Source organism: Zingiber officinale, chromosome 5A, assembly GCF_018446385.1.
Source record: "Zingiber officinale cultivar Zhangliang chromosome 5A, Zo_v1.1, whole genome shotgun sequence".
NCBI lineage: Eukaryota > Viridiplantae > Streptophyta > Magnoliopsida > Zingiberales > Zingiberaceae > Zingiber > Zingiber officinale.
In genome coordinates, this window is record NC_055994.1 from 114,457,953 (window position 1) to 114,481,438 (window position 23,486).

The 23,486-nt window shown below is 36.1% G+C and overlaps 2 protein-coding genes across 7 annotated transcripts in view; both read right to left on the reverse strand.

The window, feature by feature from the left end:
- Positions 1–20,728, reverse strand: part of LOC121981416 (putative ABC transporter C family member 15) — a 77,806-nt gene extending 57,078 nt beyond the window's left edge. Inside the window, exons 1-4 of one of the 6 annotated variants that reach the window (XM_042533930.1) lie at positions 20,653–20,728; positions 20,298–20,414; positions 16,554–16,665; positions 47–2,415 (exon numbers count right to left, since the gene is read on the reverse strand). In XM_042533930.1, coding sequence (XP_042389864.1) covers positions 47–2,415; positions 16,554–16,665; positions 20,298–20,321 — 2,505 coding nt within the window. In that variant the 5' untranslated portion in view covers positions 20,322–20,414; positions 20,653–20,728. Of the gene's footprint in view, positions 1–46; positions 2,416–10,649; positions 10,718–16,553; positions 16,666–16,735; positions 16,925–20,297; positions 20,415–20,652 lie in introns of those variants that run through there. The other 5 variants (XM_042533931.1, XM_042533933.1, XM_042533932.1 and 2 more) reach the window with 5 other exon arrangements.
- On the reverse strand, positions 20,436–22,498 carry LOC121981417 (T-complex protein 1 subunit beta-like). Its single transcript, XM_042533934.1, has 6 exons — positions 22,369–22,498; positions 22,095–22,151; positions 21,475–21,540; positions 21,290–21,401; positions 21,002–21,130; positions 20,436–20,728 (listed from the first exon to the last, which is right to left on the reverse strand). Exons 2-6 carry the CDS (start codon positions 22,095–22,097, stop codon positions 20,556–20,558), a joined length of 483 nt encoding a protein of 160 aa, XP_042389868.1. The 5' UTR covers positions 22,098–22,151; positions 22,369–22,498; the 3' UTR covers positions 20,436–20,555.
- Between the last annotated feature and the right edge of the window lie 988 nt (positions 22,499–23,486).

The following is a 23,486-nucleotide window of genomic DNA, read 5'->3' on the forward strand; positions in this document are numbered from 1 at the left end:
AGAAACAGAGGGATCATGGTTTGAAAGATATTTTATACATGATAACCTTGAAGAGTTGAGTGCCAGTGTGAGCATCCAAAGCACTGAAAGGGTCATCAAGAAGATATATATCAGCATCTTGATACACTGCTCTAGCAATTTGGATCCTTTGCTTCTGTCCTCCACTCATGTTTATACCTCTCTCTCCAATCTCTGTCAGGTCTCCATTAGCAAAGAACTCAAAATCCTTCTTTAGTGCACAAACCTCAATTGTCTTTTCATATTTTTCCATGTCAAAATGATTTCCAAATACAATATTCTCTCTGACATTTCCTGATGGTATCCATGGGGATTGAGAAACATATGCTTTACTTCCACTGATTTTTACTCTCCCCTCCAGTAGGGGTATTTCTCCAAGGATGCATGATAGTAAACTAGACTTCCCTGAACCCACAGTACCACAAATAGCTACCTTCATTCCTCGATGCACCATCAAGTCTATATTTTCGAGTGTGGGGTATGCAGATTCCTGATTCCAACTAAATATCCCGTGTTCAATCACAACATCTATTTCTGATTCATTTCTCGGAACAAATTCAACTGCATCAGGTTTCATTTCATCTTCTTGGAGGTACTTAGCTATTCTGTCTGCTGAAACTTTTCCTTGTGCAAGTACTGAGAGTAAATCTGGGAGTGTCATGATTGGCTCTTGTAGCATTCTGAATGTTGCCAATGCAGACAAAACTCTGCCTGTGGTTAGAGGGATTCCTTGCATTATACATGTTCCAAATGTTATAATGGCTATCAACAACGGTGCACCCCAAAATATAAATGCTGAAACTGCTTGCAGTCGTAGTGACAACCACAGACAATCATACTCGTTTTTCCTTAAATCTTGAATTTTGTGAAGATAATTTATGTCCCAGGCTTGAAGTTTCAATATTTTCATGTTCCGGAGAACTTCTGCAGTTCCTTTCATTCGTTTATCTTTAGCCTCCATGATTTTACTCTGGAATCTTTTGTGCGCTCTAGCTATAGGGACATTGCATGCCATTACCATGGCTGTTGCTGCTAATCCAGCCAAAGCTCCCACACCAAGATTCTTATAAAGAACATACATTGCCAATGAAATCTGAACAGGAAGCATCCAAATGATATTCGAATACCACATGACATCAGTAACTCTTTGGATATCCACAACCATGTAGTTGATAATCTCTCCACTTGTATGACTCTGACGTGATTGGTTTGATAGAACAAGCCCCTTTTTGTATATGTGGGATATTAGAGCAGCTCTTAAACGCATCCCAAGCTGTCGGGCTCCAAAAAACCATTGTCTCTGGCACACAGTCTCCACCAGTTTGGCACACAGGAATGCTGTTGCTATTAGGTAGCCACTTTTCAAACCATGCTGCCTCTCTCCTCCTAAGAATTTGACAAAGGTGTTAATCAACAATGGTCCAACATAAGAAGCCCCTGCAGATACAACTGCAAAGCTTGCGTTGATTGCTGCCTTTTTCCTTATCAACATGAATATTGCTGCATATACAGATGAAATACTCAGGCCATGCCTTTCTTTGACATTATTTAGGCATCTGTTAAATAAACTGGACATGAAGGCGGATGAATCATTTATAGCAATGTCTGGTACTTCATTCATTTCTAGTGGCTTCCTTTTACCAATAGCAAAAAGTGGGTTAAGCCATGAGAAGGTTATTAGCTGTGGGAGACTTGCCCTCCCGTAAGGAGAATTCCTCTTCTGCTCAGTACTTTGCCTCTGTGATTCTGACATCTGTTCAGTTTGCAGTAGTGGTTGTTTGAGGCGACAGGCATCATAACTAATCCCCGTTTTACCTCTGACTGAGAGACCAAAGAGTACTACACATGGAAAAACACTCATTATGTCCATGTATTGTTCTACTCTTAGGAATGACCTTTCGAGGAGAATGGATATATCTAGAGCAGCACACGTAGCTGATTGCAGGAAGTTGCATATGAACCATGATCTTATAATCCAAGAGAGCTTTAAAGTTGTAGTTTTTGCAAGTCTAAATATTAAAATAAGCAAAAATATCCATGATATTAGCTGGCTTGCATCTGCCATAGCTGATGTTAGGTAGCTGCAATTGCCTTGGTTTCCTTGTAGCAAAAGGAAAATAAGTTTGAATAAACTGCTGGCCACTAATATAAAACAACAGAATCTGGTGACTTGGTATGACAAACCCAAGCTTATGCTTCCAAATTTGTGGTCATCAATAGTGCCATTTTGCTCGTCATCAACTCTGGCCCTGCATTTCTTTCTGCAAAGTGCCTTCCCTATGAATTGTGCAACGAAGTAACTGATAATAACGAGATGGACCAACATAAAGATATTTTTCCAGAAACAAATGGTGCTCATCTCTTTCCATCCTTTTCGAGATTGAAACGAGGGGAAATCTACAACAGCATGAGAGAAGAAATGAACTAGTAACTGTGCAGTAACTTCAGGTTAGACGAAGGACACATGTATGTTAAAAAAACAATTTATTGTGATATAACAAGGTTACATTGGATAAGTAACAAGTGAGCCATATGTTATTATTTGGGGGCAAAAACCAATCAATCTATGGAATGATAAGAGGGCCAATATCGGCTTCACACATAACGCGTAAATTAGTAAGTGGTTAGTCAACCTTTTGAGTGGCATACGTGAGTGGCCTTGTATCAGTTACATGCAAGGAGTGAACTCCTCAAGACCTACAAAAGGGAATTCGAGGAAGCAAAGAAGAATATGCTCCATAACTTGAAAAGGGTGACAAATGTCCCTTTCAAATTAAACGTGATAACTTGTCTCTTCTGCAGGCGATCTACTGTTAAAGGCATTCCTTGGGCCTCTTTGGCTAAGTCTATATTCACCTTTGGTGAGTGAAGCCTCTCGAAACTTTCCCTATGGAGATTCAGATTTAACTCAGTTGAGGTTATAAGTAGTATCTAGCTAAACTACCTTGATAAGACCAAATTGCCTTGCACTTCTACTGGCCTTCCTTAAGTTTGTTTGAATTGCCCTGCACTTCAACTGACCTTCCTTAAGTTTGTTTGAATTTCCTTGAACTTCCACCAAACTATGTTCGCCTTAAACTAGCTGCACTTCGAACTCTTGTACTCCTTCAGCATCAGGGTGACATTCAAGCATGCATATGCCTCATAACAGATAATCCCCCATAACTCAGTGAAACTGAGTAGATCTTACTGCAAGCAACTAGGATTGCATTATTCTTTCAGTTATGGAATCTGAATATTGCTACTGTATTGCCAAGTTAATGTTACAAACTCTATGACTATGGCCAAGTGGCTCAGATATAGGTTGCCAAATCGCACGGCCCAGAAGACTAAAACAGAGCAGTCTCTGCTCTGGCCGTGCCAATTGGCACGGCCTAGAAGCTAGAGATAGCTCTGGTCGTGCCAAATGACACGGCCAAGCTGTGGCCAGAACCAACTTGACTCTGGCCGTGCTAGATAGCCAGACAGTGACTTGGCCCGTGCCAAAGGGCATGGGTCGTGTCCCTGGGCATGGCTACCCCGTGCTCTCACCTCTGTATAAGGGGCACTTCATTCACTTTGTAAAGGAGGAAGTTCCAATGCGGGAGGAGACCCCTTAGGTCGAATCTTTGCACCAAGAGTCGTCATCTAGAAGATCCAAAGTAATTCTACTGCTCCATTCTCGTCGACACTCCAAGATCTGCATCCAAGGGCTTCACTCGACATCAAAGAATAAGCTTCTTCCCCTTCTTTGGGTTTTCGAAGTTTCTATCATTTTAAATCTTTGGATTGTATTTCTTTCTATTATGGAGTAGATTTGCTTTGTTTTAGGACGTAGGAAGTAATTGTAATATGTGAATGATGTAAAACTCTATGAACTTGCCAATTTCCTTGTTTAATGAAATTTTATGGCACTTGTTCTGTTTGATAAAATACTTGTAAGAAGGCTTCTTCTATAGACCTAATTTTATCTATGTAGATTGCATTTCTGTATGCATAGATCTAATTTCCGCACTAGATATATTGCCGTGTATATACATTTGAGTGTGAATCTAAAGTTTTATTGAATAGATACATAGATTGTTATCTCTTTTGAATATATGTTCCGATATAGCTCAGCATGGCTTTAGGATGCTTGTTTAACGTTGAGTATCTAAGGTAACTATCCTTCTATATGGAACATAACCTCCTAACAGAGAACAATTCTATGTATGGATGAGTCTATTACTTGACCTAATGGGCTTTCCCTATTCATATGCCACAGCAAGTGACCTATATAATCTAGAGACGTAAACCTGGGAAGACCTTGTGATAGGAGATACTCTACTGAAAATTCGGACTCTCTAAGTTACTTCTTCACTTGATGGCATACTTGGTTATTGGCAGGGGAAGTACTTCAATACACCGTCGCGAGGTGGTATTCGGTAGTAATTCAGACCATCCTGCAAACATAGAAGTGGAGAACTAGGATTGGGCAAATACATAGCACAACATTCACCATTACAATGAAACTGAAGGCCTAAAACATCTTCTTGAATTAAGAGCTTCCTCAATTACCTTTCTTCTATTTTCACATTTTAATTGATAATCTCAAATCAAACAATTATCGATCCTATCTAGCTGAATTCGAAGTGTAGAACTAATTAGCATTTGATCCTCAGTCCTCGTGGGATCGACTTATATAAATTTTATTACTTGACAACACCCATGCGATTGCGGGATCACATCAGCTTTCTTGCATCCCTCCTCTATTGAATCAATAGTCTTCCATGGGGCCGAGCGGGTCATCCCAGGTTCGATGTTACCTGTTTCATCATTTTTTTCCATTGAATCAATAGTCTTCTTTTGACTTTGTCAGGGATCACTCGACTATTCGACTTAGATCAATTAATTGGTTGCTTAGTTGACTGAGCTCCATACAAAAATACTATTTCACAAGCCATCAAGATTGAATCGACTCCTTAGTTGACTTAACTTATCAGTTGATTGAGAAGTGTTCATAGTTGACTTGGAGGTGTTCCTAGTTGAATGGGTAATCGACTATGATCATTATAATAATTGAGTCTTCACAAAAGTCAAGAGTTATCTTAAACCCAAAGTGTAGGCCTCTCAACTCTCGCAGCTCACTTAAGGGTTTATCTTAAACAGCTTGACTTCGCCCATAAGTCCATGACTTATTAGGATTGAAGTCCCTCCGATGCACTGGACCCTCAACTCACTTCACTTGTCATCCTTCACTCTTTTACCTATATAGTTGGCCTCCTTCCAACTGTCATCAACACTGCCACCTCGATTCTGTTCATCCCATGGTCCTTTAAATGTCCCATTCTATCCTTATTTAATCTCCGATGGACCTCAAACCATTGAGCCACCAACTTGGCCGCACCAAGTCAAACTCCATGAGCTTCTGTAAACACCACTCAATGCTTCTCATTTTATGGTGCCTTGAATGCATCATACATCCTTCTCTGAACTCTATCAAACCTCCAATCCATTGAGCATGTCATCTTAGGACCAACAATAAGTCATCATCCAAACTCAACCTCATTGAGTTGCAAGCTCCATGAACTTTATCTATGTTCTGCCAAATTCTTACACAACTTACCATGCATCAAATATATAGGTAAAGCATAATTTAAATGTTTACCAAACACATCGAAACTCATGGTTGACCCGGTCTACTTAGGACATGATTGCAGCAACAACAATTTGAGAAAGAGAATAGAACAAGCTAGAGAACTTGTTACCATACACAAACAAACCCCACCTATTTATAGGGGTTAGAAATATAAAATACCTTAGCACATTAAGAGTACAATTAGTCGACTAAAATCAATCATCAGTCCATTAAAACATTGACTCCAACCATTCTATGGTTGAGTCATCATCTTACCAAGAGATCCCATGTCTCCTAGATTTCCTCGTCTATTTATTATGAGTTAATATTGACCTACCAAGATTTCAACTGCTTATAGGCCTAGCCTCCACGACTTCACCCTTTACCTAGTGTAAATTGACCTTAACCTACTAGGACTTTCATTTGCCCAATCTTAAGTCAACCTTAACCCACTGGGACTTCCACTTACCCAACTTCAAGTCAACTTTAACTAGCTATGACATTGCCTAGCCTCAAGTCAACCTTGACTTATCATGCTTTTCACTTTCCCAACCTCTAGGTCAACCTTGGCCCGCTAGAATTCTCATGTTCCTAAAGACTATTCTTCTAGGACTTTTACTTGCTTGACATCCTATTAACCTTGATATGTTAGGACTTCATCACTTGTCAAGCATATAGTCAACCTTTACCTATATGGACTTCCACTAACAATGTTGGCTAGATTTTTATATTGTCAACTCCCTGTTAGTCTTTCCTCTTGCCAACACTTATTGGACTTCCCGTTGCTAACTCCCTATTGGACTTTCTACTTACTAACTTCCTATTGTAGTTTTGTTGCCTACTTTCTATTAGACTTTTCACTGCCAACTCCCTGTTGAAATTTTCATTGCTAACTTCCTATTTGACTTTCCATTACTAACTAGTTGGATATTCTCCAATGGCAACACCTATTGGACTTTCTTCATTGCCAAAAGTTTGATCGACTTTGATCCATTTAAACTTTATCCATGTCAAATATTTAATCAACCTTAACCTACTTGACATATCAGTCTAACTTAAGCTCACCTCAATAACAATGCGATTACATTGCCATATTATTAACAACATATTCTACAAATATCAAAACACCTCAAATATCTATCATCCTTCACTTTGCCTCTTAGTTCACATCATTATGAGCCTCCAATCAATTAAACTAGTAGTTGCTCCATGTTCCTTGTCATAGAGCTCATCACACAAGGCCTCTAGTCCCTTAGATGCATTTGTGGAATTGGATGAAGAGAAAAAATACTTAAATCTTTTTCATTATATTATAATTTACAAGAAATCCAACTTAAATAGGAGGATGCAAGAGAAATTAGAAAGAAAGATTACAAACAAAAGGAAAATAAAAATCTCTCTTAATTACAGATTTAATTCTTTTCCTCCTGTGTCAATCTCTATTATTTAATTCCTTTCCTTCTATGTCAATCTCTCTTAATTATCAAATCAATCAGATCATAATATTCTTTAATGTTGTCAAATCAAATCAGAATATTCCTTAATAATGTCAACACAACATTAAAGAATATTCCTTAATAATGTCAACACTCCCCCTCAAGTTGGTGCAAAGATATCTATCATGTCCAACTTGTTGACTTGAAATTCAAATGCTTGTTTCAACAAGCCCTTAGTCAACCCATCTGCCACTTGCTGTGAAGTTGGCACAAATGGCATGCAAATTATCCCTTCATTGAGTTTCTCCTTTATAAAGTGTCGGTCAATCTCAACATGCTTTGTTCTGTCATGTTGAACTGGATTTTGAGCAATGCTGATCGCTGCCTTATTATCACAGTACAACTTCATAGGGAGATTAATTTCCTTAGTAAGATCTTCTAGGACCTTCTTAATCCAAAGAACCTCACAGATACCTTGAGCCATAGATCTAAATTCTGCCTCGGCACTGCTTCTTGCAACTACACTTTGTTTCTTGCTTCTCCAAGAAACTAAGTTACCCCAAAGAAATGTACAGCATGGTTTAAAGTGTGGTGCCGAAAAGGTCGAAACGGGTGAAACGTCTCGTTCCGCTCGGCGACCGGCACCGGCACGACCCCAACACCAGACCCACGACATGTGCGACGTATTGCGCGACCCTGTGGTCACAGCAGAAGGGTCGCTCGACCCTGCAACAGTAGCGGAGAGATCGCATAACCCTTTCGCTGTCGCCGTGGAGGCATCTTGCAACCCTACGCTCACTACAGAAGGGTCGCACGACCGACGTGGTCATGCCGAAGGAGTCATGCAATCCCCGTGGCCATGGCTGGTCGCGCAACCCTGCGACAGCACCGAAGTCGTGCGGGCTCGCGAGTGGTGTCCGATTTCAGATTTTTTTTAATTAAACTTAGGTTAATTTTTTTAATCAACTCCTAGTTATGGTGGAGATAATCTAAAGAGGCTTTATTCAACCCTAATAAAATTATCTAATTAATTTTATATTTCATTTATTTTAATTTAAAAATTATAATCTACTCATTGATGTACAGTACCCTGAAGTTGACCTCCTATCAGTGATTGATCCTGCACAATCAGCATCAGTATACACCTCAATCTCTCGCTTATCAATTTTCCTAAATAAGAGTCCTTTCCCTGGAGTCCCTTTCAAATATCGAAGAATTCGATATGCAGCTTCAAGGTGTTCTTTAAATGGAGAATGCATAAATTGACTTACCATACACACAGCAAAAGCAATATCAGGGCGTGTGTGTGACAAATAAATCAACCTTCCAACCAATCTTTGGTACCTTCCTACATCTGCAGGAGTTCTCTATTTGACTTCTCCAAGCTTAACACTAACATCAATTGGCGTTTCTGATGGTCTGCAGTCATTCAATCCAGTTTCTTTTAAAAGATCCAGAATATACTTCCGTTGGGTAACCACAATGCCATTCTTGGATCTTGCAACTTCCATTCCCAGAAAACATTTTAGTTGGCCCAAGTCTTTAATCTCAAATTCTTTTGCTAAGCTTTGCTTTAATCTACTCATTTCTTCAGCATCATCACCCGTCAATATTATATCGTCCACGTAAACAATCACCACTGAACTCTTGTTTTTGGTGGATCTTTTAGTAAATAGAGTATGATCAGATTGACCCTAATATATCCTTGACCTTTAACAAACCTTGTAAATCTATCAAACCAAGCTCTGGGGGACTGTTTGAATCCATGTATAGACTTTCTCAGCTTGCACACTTTACCCTCAAATTTCTCAGTGAATCCAGGTGGAGGTTCCATATAAACCTCCTCTTCTAGGTTCCCATTTAAGAATGCATTCTTCACATCTAGCTGATTCAATGGTCAATCAAGGTTAGCAGCTATAAATAAAAGTATTCATACTGTGTTTAATTTAGCAACCGGAGAAAAAGTCTCAGAGTAGTCTACTCCATAAATCTGAGTGAACCCTTTAGCTACCAGGCGGGCCTTGTACCTCTCCAAGGATCCATCTGAGTTGTATTTCACAGTAAATACCCACTTACAACCAACAACTGTCTTCCCATTAGGAAAATCCACTTTCTCCCAAGTAGAGTTCTTCTCCAAAGCTTTCATCTCTTCAAGAATAGCTTCTCTCCACTCAGGAACATTCAGGGCTTCCTGGATGCTGTTAGGAATGGATACACTAGACAATTGTGAAATAAATGTACAATAGGAAGGTGAAATATTTTCATACGACACAAAGTTTGACCGGGGATATTTTGTACAAGATCTAACACCTTTCCTAAGAGCAATGGGAAGATCCAATTGACTAGAAAACTCAGGATTACCTGGAAGATTGGGTCCTTGTGAATCATGAATTTCATGATTGAACCTCTGATTGGATTCTTGAGGATGCTGGGAACTAGGGTCTTCCTTCTTCTTTGAATAGACCAGACCTTTATATTGTTTCCCATCCATTTCTGTTATTTCATATTGTTTATTTTGAGATGGCATTATCACAGAGTGTTCTTGTTTGTCGATAGACTCAATATTTTCCCCATTTTCTGCCTCTTTTAGTGATATAGCATCATTAGGAACAAGTGCAAAGGTTAAGTCAGATTTATCAACACATTCATCTTCATTAGGTTTGTTCTCCCCCTGAAGATGAGTGTTTTGGTATGAAGTTCCCTCAAGAAAAGTGACATCCATAGAGACAAATATTTTTTTCGAAATTGGATCAAAGCATTTGCAACCCTTTTGATTGTTGGGGCATCCTACAAATATGCATTTATGTGCTTTTGGATCAAGTTTTGATTTTCTAGGATCAAAATTATGAACAAATGCAACACTTCCAAAAATTTTTAAAGGGATGTTTGTCACTAACCAAGAATTAGGAAAGCATTCTATGAAAACCTGGATTGGACTTCTAAACGACAAATTTCGGGTTGGCATTCGATTAATCAAATAGGTTGCTGTCAGAACTGCTTCTCCCCAAAGATACTTAGGAACCTTAGTTGTAAAATTTAAGGCTCTAGCAACTTCAAGGAGATGTTTGTTTTTCCTTTCAGGGGTGTATAATTACATGATCTTTGGTGCACAATTCCTTTCTCATCAAAAAAATTTCCCAACATATTGTTAAAAAATTCCATTCCATTATCACTTCGAAAAATTTTAATCTGAGTCTGAAATTGAGTTTGAACCATGTTATAAAAAATTTTGAACATCATTGCAGCCTCAGATTTTTCTTTTAGCAAAAAAAACCCGTGACCTAGTATGATCCTCAATGAAAGTAATGTACCATCGTTTCCCAGAAAGAGTGGTAACCCTAGAAGGACCCCAAATATCACTATGAATCATAGTAAAAGGTGCTGATTTTTTGTATGGTTGAGGTTGAAAAACAGATCGATGATGTTTTGCTAATTCACAAAATTCACATTGAAAAACTGACTGCTCTTTATTAATAAACAGCTTGGGAACCAACAACTTTAAATATTGAAAACTAGGATGACCCAATCTATAATGTCATAACAAAATTTCACTATTATTTGGAACAGAAATAGAGTTGAAACAAGTTTTATGGTCTAACCCTTCATTAAAGAGGTAAAGCCCACCATCCTGTTTAGCATCCCCAATCATCTTCCCCGAGGTTAAATCCTGAAATTCACAATGCGAGAAACAAAAATTAGCTCTACAATTATGATCATGGGGGAATTTACTGATGGATAGAAGATTGTAGGAAAGGGTGGGAACATGTAGAACATCTTTCAATGTTATAGATTGAGAAATAGGTACTAGTCCTTTTCCTGCAACAGTAGCAAAAGAACCATCTGCAATTTTGATTTTTTGATTCCCTGCACTTGGTGTATAAGAAGAGAAATATTACGAAATACTAGTCATATGATCAGTAGCACCTGAATCTAAGATCCAGAAGCCATTAGATTTGGTACATGCAAGGGTACCGATGGGAACAATACCTGAATCAACAAGGACACATGAAGGATTAGAATTTCCTAAGGATTGGGACTGAAATAGTTTTTTTAAGTGCTCCATTTGTTCCTTAGTGAAGGGAAAAGATTCTGAGGAAGATTGCTGCTTTGGATCAGAATGGTTCACATGAAAGGCACGACTTTCATGTGCTCCCGCTAACTTGTTATCACTACCCTGTTTCTTCTTTACATATGTTGGTTTTCCATGTAACTTCCAGCAGTTTCCACGTGTGTGCCACGGTTTTCTGCAATAGTCACACCAAGGCCTTTGCTTTTCTGCACCACGAACTGCAAGAGCGGACCCTTCCATTTCTGATTTTGATTCAAGAATATTTTTTAGCATCACATATCGTCTTGCTTCTTCCCTACGTACTTCTGAGAAAACTTCTCTTAGAGGAGGTAAAGGCTTTCGTCCCAGAATACGCCCTCGAACCTCATCGAGTTCCTTGTCTAAACCCATCAGGAACACAAATACCCGGCCTTTTTCTATTTTTTTTTTATAGCGAGCACTATCATTTGGATTTTCCCAATCTTCTTCTTCAAACAAATCCAACTCCTACCAAACAATCATCATTTCATTATAATAAGTTGTTACCTCACGATCTCCTTGCTCCATTTTCCACTGTCGAGTGTTTAATTCGAACAATTGAGAATGATTGTCCAAATCTGAATATGTTTCTCTAACAGCTTCTCACACATCTTGAGCTGTGGGTAGAAATATAAATGGCTTTCCAATCACAGGATCCATAGAGTTTATTAACCAAGCAGTGACCATAGAATTTTGAGACCGCCACTGCTCGAATCTTGGATCCTTTGTGGTTGGAGGTTTGATTTCACCATTGAGATACCCAAGTTTTCCTTTGCCGTCTATTGCCAATCGTACTGTCTGAGACCACTCAAGATAATTTTTTCCATTCAATTTATGAAGAGTAATCTGGAGAGATCCAGTAGAGTTGTCAGGAAGAAAACCCGCCATCAGTTGAGCATTTGCTTGGGCTTTTGCCTCCAAAGGCATCATCTCACTCCCAGCATCCGAAGATGTTGGACCAGAGCCAACCATGGCTGCCTTGAAATTCATCCTTACATCCTATTGCTCTGATACCATGTGGAATTGGATGAAGAGAAAAAATACTTAAATCTTTTTCATTATATTATAATTTATAAGAAATCCAACTTAAATAGGAGGATGCAAGAGACATTAGAAAGAAAGATTACAAACAAAAGGAAGATAAAAATCTCTCTTAATTACAGATTTAATTCATTTCCTTCTGTGTCAATCTCTATTAATCACAGATTTAATTCCTTTCCTTCTATGTCAATCTCTCTTAATTATCAAATCAAATCAGATCAAAATATTCTTTAATGTTGTCAAATCAAATCAGAATATTCCTTAATAATGTCAACACAACAGTAAAGAATATTCCTTAATAATGTCAACAGCATTAATCTCCTTGAGCTTGCTCCATGCCATTCATTACCTTGCCTCAAAGTCCACCTCTTTCACACTTTCAAGCCATCAAGAATAAATGATCTCATGATCACATTAAACTGGCTTGACCCAACACCCCGAGATGTCCATGTGCACTTTTCCAAGCTCCTAGACGCTTGATGTTAATACTTAAAAACAAAATATGAACATAACATAAAATCAAACTCAATGACTTGGTAGCATCATTGCACCAAAAAGATAGTGCTAAAGATAAACTTATTAGGGCCTTATTAAATATAGAATAAAAATTGAATATATTACTTTTATATATTCTTTCATGCTATACACTTTGCATTGATATATGTAGGCGATGCCTATTGTAAGATTTTATTTTAAAAGCAATTATAAACTCTTGTTTTGGGTAATTATTTTTTTTTGACACTTTGCTAGTTCTTTCATGATTATCTTAGTTGCTTTTTTTTGCATATTTGTTTACCTCTAATATTAGTGAACAAAAAATTAATAAAGTAGACTTGATAAATAATAGAAAACTAGGGTATCTATAAAAGAGATTGAAACCTTAAAATCGTGAACTAAAATGCTTAATTACTTATATTGAACTAATAGAATAGTGGATAAATTACTTATATTATTGAGCCGCTATTGAGACCATATAAATGGCTAGAAGTAACAATTGTTCTTGCAAATAACAATCTGTACTACTCTTGATAATCCCTAGCAAGGCCACCTAATGAGTTAATATAGGGGAAATAAAAACAAATACAAATAACAAGCTCATGTAATATGGTTCAGAACTCTCATTCCTGCGCCACAACCTATGACTCACTAGTGAGTAACTCTTAGAAAGCTTACTATCTTTCTCTTTCATGGATAACCTCTAGAAGTGGAGAAACCTCTTACAATACAAACTGCAAGCAACTCAAATAGGAAGGCTAAAAGGGCTTATAATGCAAAAACTCAATATGACCTAACCAATCTATACTTTGTCAACCTTCAAATGCCCACCTTACTCTCCTTTATATAGCCTTCAACCCCATCAAACTTCACTTGCTATTCAGTCAATTTGTTGTCGATCAATCTACTAAATCTATCATTAGTCGGCTGGTTTCCTGATTAGTTCAACTTGTGTCTCCCAACAGCTACTTGAGATTACTAGATTCTTCCCAAGGTTTGAAGTGTCGAGCCGTGCCGCCCGAAACAGTCGAAATTTATCGTTCCGGTGACGAACTGAAACCGGCACAGTAGGAGAACAAATTTTGCTGCCACCGGAAGCGTCGCAGGACTCTTCCGGTGGCGGTGGATGCGTCGCGCGACGCCTCCGCAGGCGTCGGAAGTGTCGCGCGACGCCTCCGCCGACGCCGGAAGCGTCGCACGGTGCCTCCGCCGGAGCCGGAAGCGTCGCGCGATGCCTCCACCACCGGGGGAGGCGTCGCACTCCGCAGCGCGAGATCGCGAGATCGGGATCGCGAGACCAGGCGCACTGTTACAAACGAAAAATTTTTAATTAATTAAACAATTCCTAAGTGTGATATTTTGAATAGGTTTTTATAAACCCTAATTAAATTATCCCTATAAAATATATTTAAAATTTAAAAAAATATAAAAAAATAATTGATATTAAAAAAAATCTTTTTGCTGTTTTAAATTTATTTAAAAAATTCTAATAAATCATATTTATATTCTAATATTTTTTTTTTGCTGTTTAATTTATATTTTAATTTTTTTTACCATTTTAAATATATAAGATTTAAACTAATAATTAATTAAATGAATAAAATTAATTTATATAATTATGATATATCAATTTTAATTCGAGTAATTAATACATCTTTAAAGAAAATTATATTTAATTTTTTTTCTTAACCATATTAAGTTGTTCAGGCAACTTATATAAAATCAATATACAATTTATTTTAAAATTATATACAATAAACATATCTATCTAATAATTACTATATATTAATAAAAAAATATCGAAACTACATCGGCACGGCACGATACGATATCGAAACCGTATCGTTCCGGTCTGAGACCGAAACCTCGGCACGGGTCGAAATTTTAAACCTTGATTCTACCATTAGTCAACTAGGCCATTGTAGCCCTTAGGTCATTTGGCCATTAACACATAGCTTTATCTGATTAATAGCTCCTTTTGGCTTTCTTGTTGCAGCATCAATTGACTAAAATTCTTCATTAGTCGACTAATTACAAACTAGTTGATTGCCTAGTAGATTTAACCTCAAATAAAAGCTTTATGTTTGCTGGAAGATCACCCTATGTTGGGTCCATAGTTTACTTAGCTCTCCTATTGATTTGATTCACTCCTAGTCGATTGGAAGCTTGACTAGGATCATCCTAATAATCGAGTCTTATATAAATTGAGATCTACCCCCTCGCAAGGATATATTCTCTCAACTCTCACCGTTCACTTACCAAAGCTCATCTTTTACAACTTGTCTCCACCATCATAGTTGTCTCCTATCAAGTTACTTGTTTTTCGGATGCATTGAGCCCCCGACTCGCTCTATGTGGCATCTTTCATGCTTCACCTATGTAGTTCGCCTCCTCTAGCTATTCTCAATGTTGTGCCTTGATGCTCCTCAGCCTATGGATCCTCGGATGTCCACACCATCCTTCTTTGATCTCTAGCGAATCTTGAGCCACCGAGCTGCCAACTTGGTTGCATCATGTCATACTCCACGAGATGCTCCAACATAATCTTGGTGTTTCTCGACTTGCAATCCCTATGTTTTCTCATGCAACTTTCTCTAAACTCTAACATATGTCCAAGCCACTAAGTGCTTTGCCTTAGTTATGCCAAGTCATCATCATCACTCGACCTCATCGAGTTACAAGCTCTTCAAGTTCCATGTATGCTCTGTCAAGTTCCTTCACAACTTAAATGCACATATCAAATCACAATGCAAGACCTAACTTAAACTCTTTGCACAAACATCAAAATCTAACGTCGAATCAAACCACTTATGGTATGATTGCAACAACATACTTTATTACTTCAAAAGGACCTTGGGTCCATTTGGACGTTTTGTGGGCTTTAACCCATTCATCACTAAGTAGACTGCAACTAGTTCACCCTTTATACATGATATACATTTTTCCTAATGGGTGGATCGTTAATTGTTCATATTTATATATATGATACCTTTCCTACCGGATAGAAAATGGGAAAGTTTGTAAAAAGAAAAAATGTTAAAAATATTAACTTAATAGAAATGAAAAAGAAATAATGAGAAACGATTGAATATTTTATTATTCCACTTACATTTGTATGCTCACATACCATCTCTTTAACCTCTATATATGTTGCATATATAGTAGAGACAATCTCTCCAAGTTGGATTTCTATTTCAAATTATACCATGCTTAGAGATACCTGATGCCTATGTATGAGAAGAATTTATGTACCCTTTTATTTTCATATTGCACACAAGATTATTTATTTATTGTTTTCCTTTTAGTATATTTATTTTTTTTCAATATGAGTCTAATTTTTGTTATCAAAATAAGTTAGACATTTGTGTTAGTATATTTTAACTTAATAAAAATTATAGCATTTATTGTTATTATAGCACCTTGTGTATTCATTTGGTATTTCTATGGTTATGTTGCAATGATGAATATTGTCACTGAAAGGGGCTTGTTCTCCTCATATAGGAATATTGGAGCCTTTTGAGTCATGACAATTGAAGCATATAATTAGACTATAAAAGTTTTGTTTGTTTTTACCATGCTTATTATAGTTCATTTTTAGTTACTAAATGTTGTTTGATAAATTTATTGTGACATTTAGTAGCTTTATTTTTCCGCCTTGAAGCTCCTACATGCTGTTAAAGCAAAAAAAAAAAAAAAAAAAAAAATTGTCAAGAAACCTCACTGAGAAGAGACTACGGTACATAATATGTTTATTTTATATATACATATCCCCGCACACACATTGCATAGAAGTCATTCTTTCGTGCATCTAAGAATTAAATCTTGTAATGGCATCATTCGAGAACAACACAGAAAGGGAAAAAAAAAGTGTAAACCTTACTTGGTATGGTAAATATGAACTGCTTGAGCATATTAATTTGCCAGTTCCCCTTGCGCCCGTGTTTTGGCATAGCCTTGCCTTCAAACATACAAGAACGTTGCAATGGAGGGAACTGTGTCAAAGAGATGTTGAAGGAGATCAACTCGGGAGTACTTTCTTAATTATAATGCATGAAAAAGTACCGTAGGGTGAAGTTTTCTTTTTCGTGCGTGCATGCGCACTCACAGTGACAAGCGCTATCATGCTATTAGGAGTGTTACAGTTATTAAATATGCAGGAACGTTTGCTTTTTCTCCACTAAAAAACTTGCCCCTCCATTGAAGGCCGCAAGCTCGATGATGCAGTGTCACACATTAGGAGATGATGGGCAGTTATCACAGAGTATTATTTAAATACTGAGGGAGCTGGGCTTAGTTCTCCGGGTCTCTATCGTGCTATATATTAGGAATGTCAAAATCAGTTGGGTCGTCATCTCCATACGTACAGAAGAGAGAAGACATACATGTGCTGTCAACATGCATATTGATGCATGCATCTTAATTAGCAAAATTAAGGACTAATTAAATCCATGCAGTAGATGAATATTACTTGAATTTCGTATGCTTATCTGCAATGGCTTCTTGTTAATTAGCATAAACAAAAGAGACGCGCGGAACCAAGTACGTTATAAAATAAAGCTCTTGTCAGCCTGCAACGACGTTGTTATCCTTTCATTCCATTATTTAAATAAAGAATGCCTTGCTGCTCGCACCAGGAGAAAAAAAAAAATCGTCTCTTTGTAGGAGAGAGTGGAGGTCTAGTCAGCAGAGCGAGACAGCTGCGGTCCTCATCGTTCTCCAAAGTCCATGCACATGTCTTTTGGCTTCATCTGCCTTGCCAAGTGCTGCAACAGCTGGACAGAGTCCCTTTCTTAAATACAAAGTCGTGACCTCAATGGAAAGGTAAGGGACGGCAAAATAGTAGATTCCACTGCCCATCAGCTGATAAATCTCCGTTTTCATGTTATTATCTTTTTCGGCATGGCGCATTAATTTAATTTATTTTTTAGCAAAGGACGAATTTAATTTCAATAATATTCCTTTGGCCAACAACTTAAAGTATTTTTTTTAATTCGGATACACATAATTTTGACATCTCTTCTCTCCCAGCTCACGAAAAGTGAAATCCCCATTCAAGTTTAGAATTTAAGCATATAAACTACAATAAAAGCTCATCAGGTCTGGCCTTGCTAGACCTTGACTGCTCATCTCCCTCCTCTCCCTCTACAGCTCACTCAATTTTAAGGATCGTTAATTTAGTCATATAAATTGGACTCCTGTTGTAGAATAACACAATAATGTGGTTCAACCACTCGATCATCTCCAAAAGTATATTTTTTATTTCTGTTTTAGTTAAGCATGAAATCCTCATCTTTTTCACATGTTTAGGGTTTGTCTTTCACATATTAACTTGGATTCCTTTGATTCTGCAATAGTTTTCATTGTTCCCAACAACTACATTGTTTTGTTGTTCTATATTCGAAGTCTTTAAACCTAGTATTTTAGAGCACTTTAATATTTTTTTTTAGTCCAACAAGTAAAGGAAAGCAACAAGGTTCTATTTATTAACATGATAGATAAAAGAGATCATTAAATAATTAAATTTTATTTTTTTAATATACAAGATATTCAACAAATTCAAGGGCTATTGATAAATATATTTCAAAGTTGATTTCAACATCGCAACTTTTAAATTTTTAAGTGTTCCAATCGCTTTCACCATAAGAGATGTGTCTTTATTACTTGGTATTGCAGACAGAGATGTTTCTTGTTGGTGCAATTATATTATGTATGTAAAGTTTTGATATTTGACAAGTATTTAAGTTTATGTAAAATGTGAATCTCACTTGTGGAACAATTGTTGGTATAATCAACCTCCAAAATTTTGATAGTTTGGCTTGATTAAGGTTGATCAAATCGGGTGGAGAGTCCAAATAAGTTAAAGATAACTGGATACATGGAAGTGAGTGAGAAGTCCAAATAGGACCAAATATGACAAGTCCTGATGGGACTAGGCGGAGCAAATCTTAGTTGAGAATTAGGCAAATGATGAGAACCAAGCAACGGAAAAACTTAGTTGGGAACTAAACAGTGAAAGACTTGGTTAGGAACTAGGCGATGGAAAACCTAATTGAGAACTAGAAAATCTAGTTGGAAACTAGGTGAAGTTCAAGAGGGTCGAGCTTAATGCTTGGCGGTGGAAGTCCTATGAGTCAGTTGGGAGGTGAACACTTGGCAAAGGAAACCTAGTAAGTTAGGTAAATCAAGTACTAGGTTTTGCATGTGGCAAAATGGACTGCACTAGCCCATGTGCTAATAAATCTTTGTGTACCACTAAAAAAGATATGGCTTCATAGATGAAAAATTCCGTAAAGATATTTTATGTATCTAAAGAATATCTTTCGGACGAAATATTCAGTCTCAAAATTCTGTTAATGAGAACCCTGTAGCTGCTTTGAGACGAAAATGTTCCGTCTCTAATTTCAAAAATGAATCAGAAAAATATTTATAAATCTATTTATAATTTGGTCAAATAAAATTAATTTTAAATAAAAAATGATCAGAAAAATATTTTCTAATTTTATTTTGAGTCTATCTCAAATTACATAATAAATATAATTTTAATCTATTTATGATTTTGTTTACAATTTTGTTTATAAATCAATATATAAATTTTATTTCTAATTCTGTTTTAAATCCGTCATTAGTCTATCTCAAATAACATATCAAATATCATTTTAATTTATTTATAAATTTGTTTACAATTCTATTTATAAATCTGTATATAAATTCATACTTAAATTTATCACTAAAATTTTATTATATTCTATTTCTATATTTGTCATCTACATATTACTTCGCAAGATAAGAACCCACATTTTAAATAAATTAAAAATATTTAAAATAATTAATTTTTAGGATCATGCAAATATCATTAAGATAGATAAATATTGACATCGTCCAAATAAATTTAACCATCAATCAAACTATAAATAACTGATAAATTTTTAAATTCCACCACAAGTAATTTAATTTTATTTCATCTATCCTACCTTCCTCGATAAGTGTTTCTTCCCTCGACATATTTTTTGTGATAACGAGTTGTAAATTTTTTTTCTTTCAATAATTTTTTTCTCCATTCTCTGCTAGTAGCACATATGTCATCAATTTCTTGCGATAGTTCTTTGTTCTCTCATTGGAACACATTTGGTTGGAACTTCTATCGTATGATCTTTCAAAGTGTTAATTGCATCCAAATTCATACATTCTCCCCTTACATGGGTCACCCACCATATCACACAGCGATTTAAGATTGAATGAAGGATGAATAGAGTGATCAACAACATTTTGTCTATCTCTATATTGTTCCTATCCATATTATAATAAATTATATTAATCTAATAAATATAAAAACAAACTAGTGAGATGTCAATACGATATAATAAAAATTTAATGAATAAGAAACCAAATGTTCATCATTCTTTTATTCCCTTTCCCCAGCACACATAATTCAATACATGAAATACTAGACAATGAAAATTATCAAATAAAGATGAAAATCTTCAACATCTTCGGATTAAAAAAAAATCTATAATATAATCCAAAAAAAAAAACAAATTGATTAATCATGTTCTAACACAATGAAGTTGTCTCAAAGAAAATGCTTCAATTGTTCACTTGATTAGTGTAAAAGAAAAGATATTACCTTCAGCCTTAGCACAACATCCATTGCTAGTTTATTAAATTGTTCTTTGTCCAAAGAGAGAAATTTTTTAGCTCAAGGTTGTCATAGCAATTTTCATTGAATCTGACTTGAATCTATCTGCATCATACAAGAAAAATGATTATATAGATTGGATACAAATTCAGCTCAACGTAAGAGTTGTATTTTGATTTAATCATTGGTTCGAATAAAGCCAATGGGAGAACCTCAACCAATAATACATATGTCCCACATCAAAACTTACACTGCCCACCTCAACAGAAGCACAGAAATAAATATATACATATTTGTTCCAAGTTGCACATGCACAACTGCAAGCATTAAAAATATTCGATACCTGCATGGATCTTGTTTGTTATCCTTTGCCTTCTGCAGCAATGCATTACATGCACACTCAACAGCCATTCTGTATCCTACAAAATCATAGGGGCACTATATAGATAGTACAACTAAAAATCTATCTTCAATTAATCAATTTGTATTCAAAAATAACAAGTGAATTTCCAGATTGTATGATATCATCTGTAATTGTCCTATAACCTGTCAGTGTAAATAAGAACATAATAACAAAATTAATAATAAATGCTGCTTTATAAATTGTTGACCAACCCAACAAACAATAGTTTAATCTATGACGTCCTACATTACAGCATCCTCAAATTTAAAAGAATACTAAAAAGCACTACCTGCAATGATCGTCCTTGGGTGAATTTTTTGATTTACTAATTTTTCAGCCTCTCTGAGAAGTTCTCTAGCTAAAACAACAACAGAGGTTGTTCCATCACCAACTTCATCATCTTGCACTTTAGAAATATCTGAATGTGGAGTAAAAGAGTTCCTTTCTCTAACATAACTGACCAAGAAGTATTAACTTTAGACATTGGGAGGTCAATTACCGAATACAAAAGAAAAACATGCATAGTATGTTCCTAAACTTGAGAAAAATAAAAATAATAAAGCATGCTGAAGGATACCAACAAGGACCTTAGCAGCTGGATTGTCAATATGAAGTGACTTCAAAATTGTAGCACCGTCATTAGTAACGGTGACACTATGTCCTCTACCAGTTGACTGCAATATCTTATCCTACACAGATCCCCAGATAAATATCTAAGAGGATTCAAGAAAAAGCAAGTAAATAAATAGAGAAATAACCCACCATTCCTTTGGGGCCTAAAGTTGTCTTGACCAGATCTGCAATTGCCATAGCACCAACAAATGATGCCTGCAAAACATAAAAAGTTAAGCAACCAATCAACAAAAGAATAGTTGGGTTAAAAAGATTATATGAATCTGCATTGTACAGAGAATTGATCTTCTCTAGTCTCTAACAAGTAATCGTGCTTCCAGCTTCTAGCAATTAATGAGTAAAAAGGAAATAGATTGGCATTGTCCGGAGGTTTATATGCTCATCTATTCATGATAATGCCAAAAAACTTAACATCACATGCTTGGTTGCAGGAGCTATTTGGAAAAAGGTTTCCATCCTCATCAACATAATTCCACTGAAATGTGCTAAGAGTTGTTACAACAACAACAGTAAACCATGTAATTACTGACTGAAGAGATAAAACAAAAGATGCTGATTTTACTAAATTCAAAATGCAAAAAATTCTAAAAGTTAGTAGAACCTATAGTCAAGCTCAAACTGAGTTTCATAAGCATACAGGAAATATCATAGAAAAAACAAATCCGAACTGTAGAGTAAGCTCGGTCACACAAATTGAGACTAGCGTCAGTATAACTAATTTTTTATTACTGATTAAACCGAATCCATACCATTCTCGCACGATCTCCTTTCTCCACGGTAGCTTCATCTTCAAGCAGTCTCGCATTCTGAACATCACGATAAACACCAGAGGATAAGATCGAAAAAGGGCAAATTTATAATCAGCAACCGCAACTGATATTACAAAGACAAAAAAACAAAAACTCAACGTGCCACCATTATGCTAGACCGGTGAATCTGAGAAATCCAGCCAAACTGTAAATGCGGAGGAAAAAAAGCACCAAGATGGGTCAAAATGAACAAAATGGACTGGCGATTACACACACTTAGGTTCCTTGGCGACTTCTCGGAGAGTGAGATCAAAAACCCTAGGAGTGACGAGCGGGATTCGAAATTCTTCCAGACGAGGCAGCGGCCTCGCCACACGATCAAGCCGGCGGACGGCACCAGTGGCAGTCACAGCAGCATGCGGGAGGGAGAATCAAGATAACCTATGGATTTGGATTCCCTGTCCTCCGCAATACGCAAAAAGAACTTGAGAATACACTCACGAAAAAAAAGAAGAAATTGAGCATAGGTCAATTTCTTAAAATAAAATAAATTTATTTCTAATTTATATAAAATAAAAATGAATTTTTTTCTATTTAAATTTTTTTAGACATATTTTTTTTACAAATATAATTTTCTATCGGATACTAATCTGTATTTATTTTTATTTAAAAAATTATTTTATAAATTCATTTTAAACTCTGTCTCAAAAAAATTTATATTATATTTTATTTAAGTGTAATGGATTAAAAATTTTGTAATAAATTATTTCTGATTTATTAAAATTCAAAATAGATTTTAATTTCGTTTTAAAAATTTATCTTAAAACCCTATTTTCTTTAATGTTATCTTTTTCGACCGGCACATTTATAATTTTGAAATTTGTAAAGGCGGCATTATAAATTTTTTTTTTTATCAAAGGACGAATTTAAGTTCAATAATATTCCTTTCGCCAACAACTTCATACTTTTCTAAATATCCTAGCCATAATTTTTTTAAAAAAGTATTTTTCTTTTTTAATTCGGATACACATAATTTTGACGTCTCTTCTCTCGCAGCTCGCGGAAAGTGAAATCCTCATTCAAATTTAGAATTTAAGCAGAAACTACAATAATAACCCATCAAGTTGGGCTTTCTCATCCTGTATCTTAACCTCATCTCCCTCCTCCTCTCCTTCTGTAACTCACTCAATTTTAAGGATCGGTAATCTAGTCTTGTAAATTAGACTCCTATTGCAGAATCACATAATAATGTGGTTCAAGCTCTTGATCATCTCTAAAGGTATTTGTTTGATTTCTGCTTTAGTTAAGCATGAAATCCTCATCTCTTTCATATGTTTAGGGTTGTCTTCACATATTAACTTGGATTCTTTTGATCTGTGATAGTTTGCATTG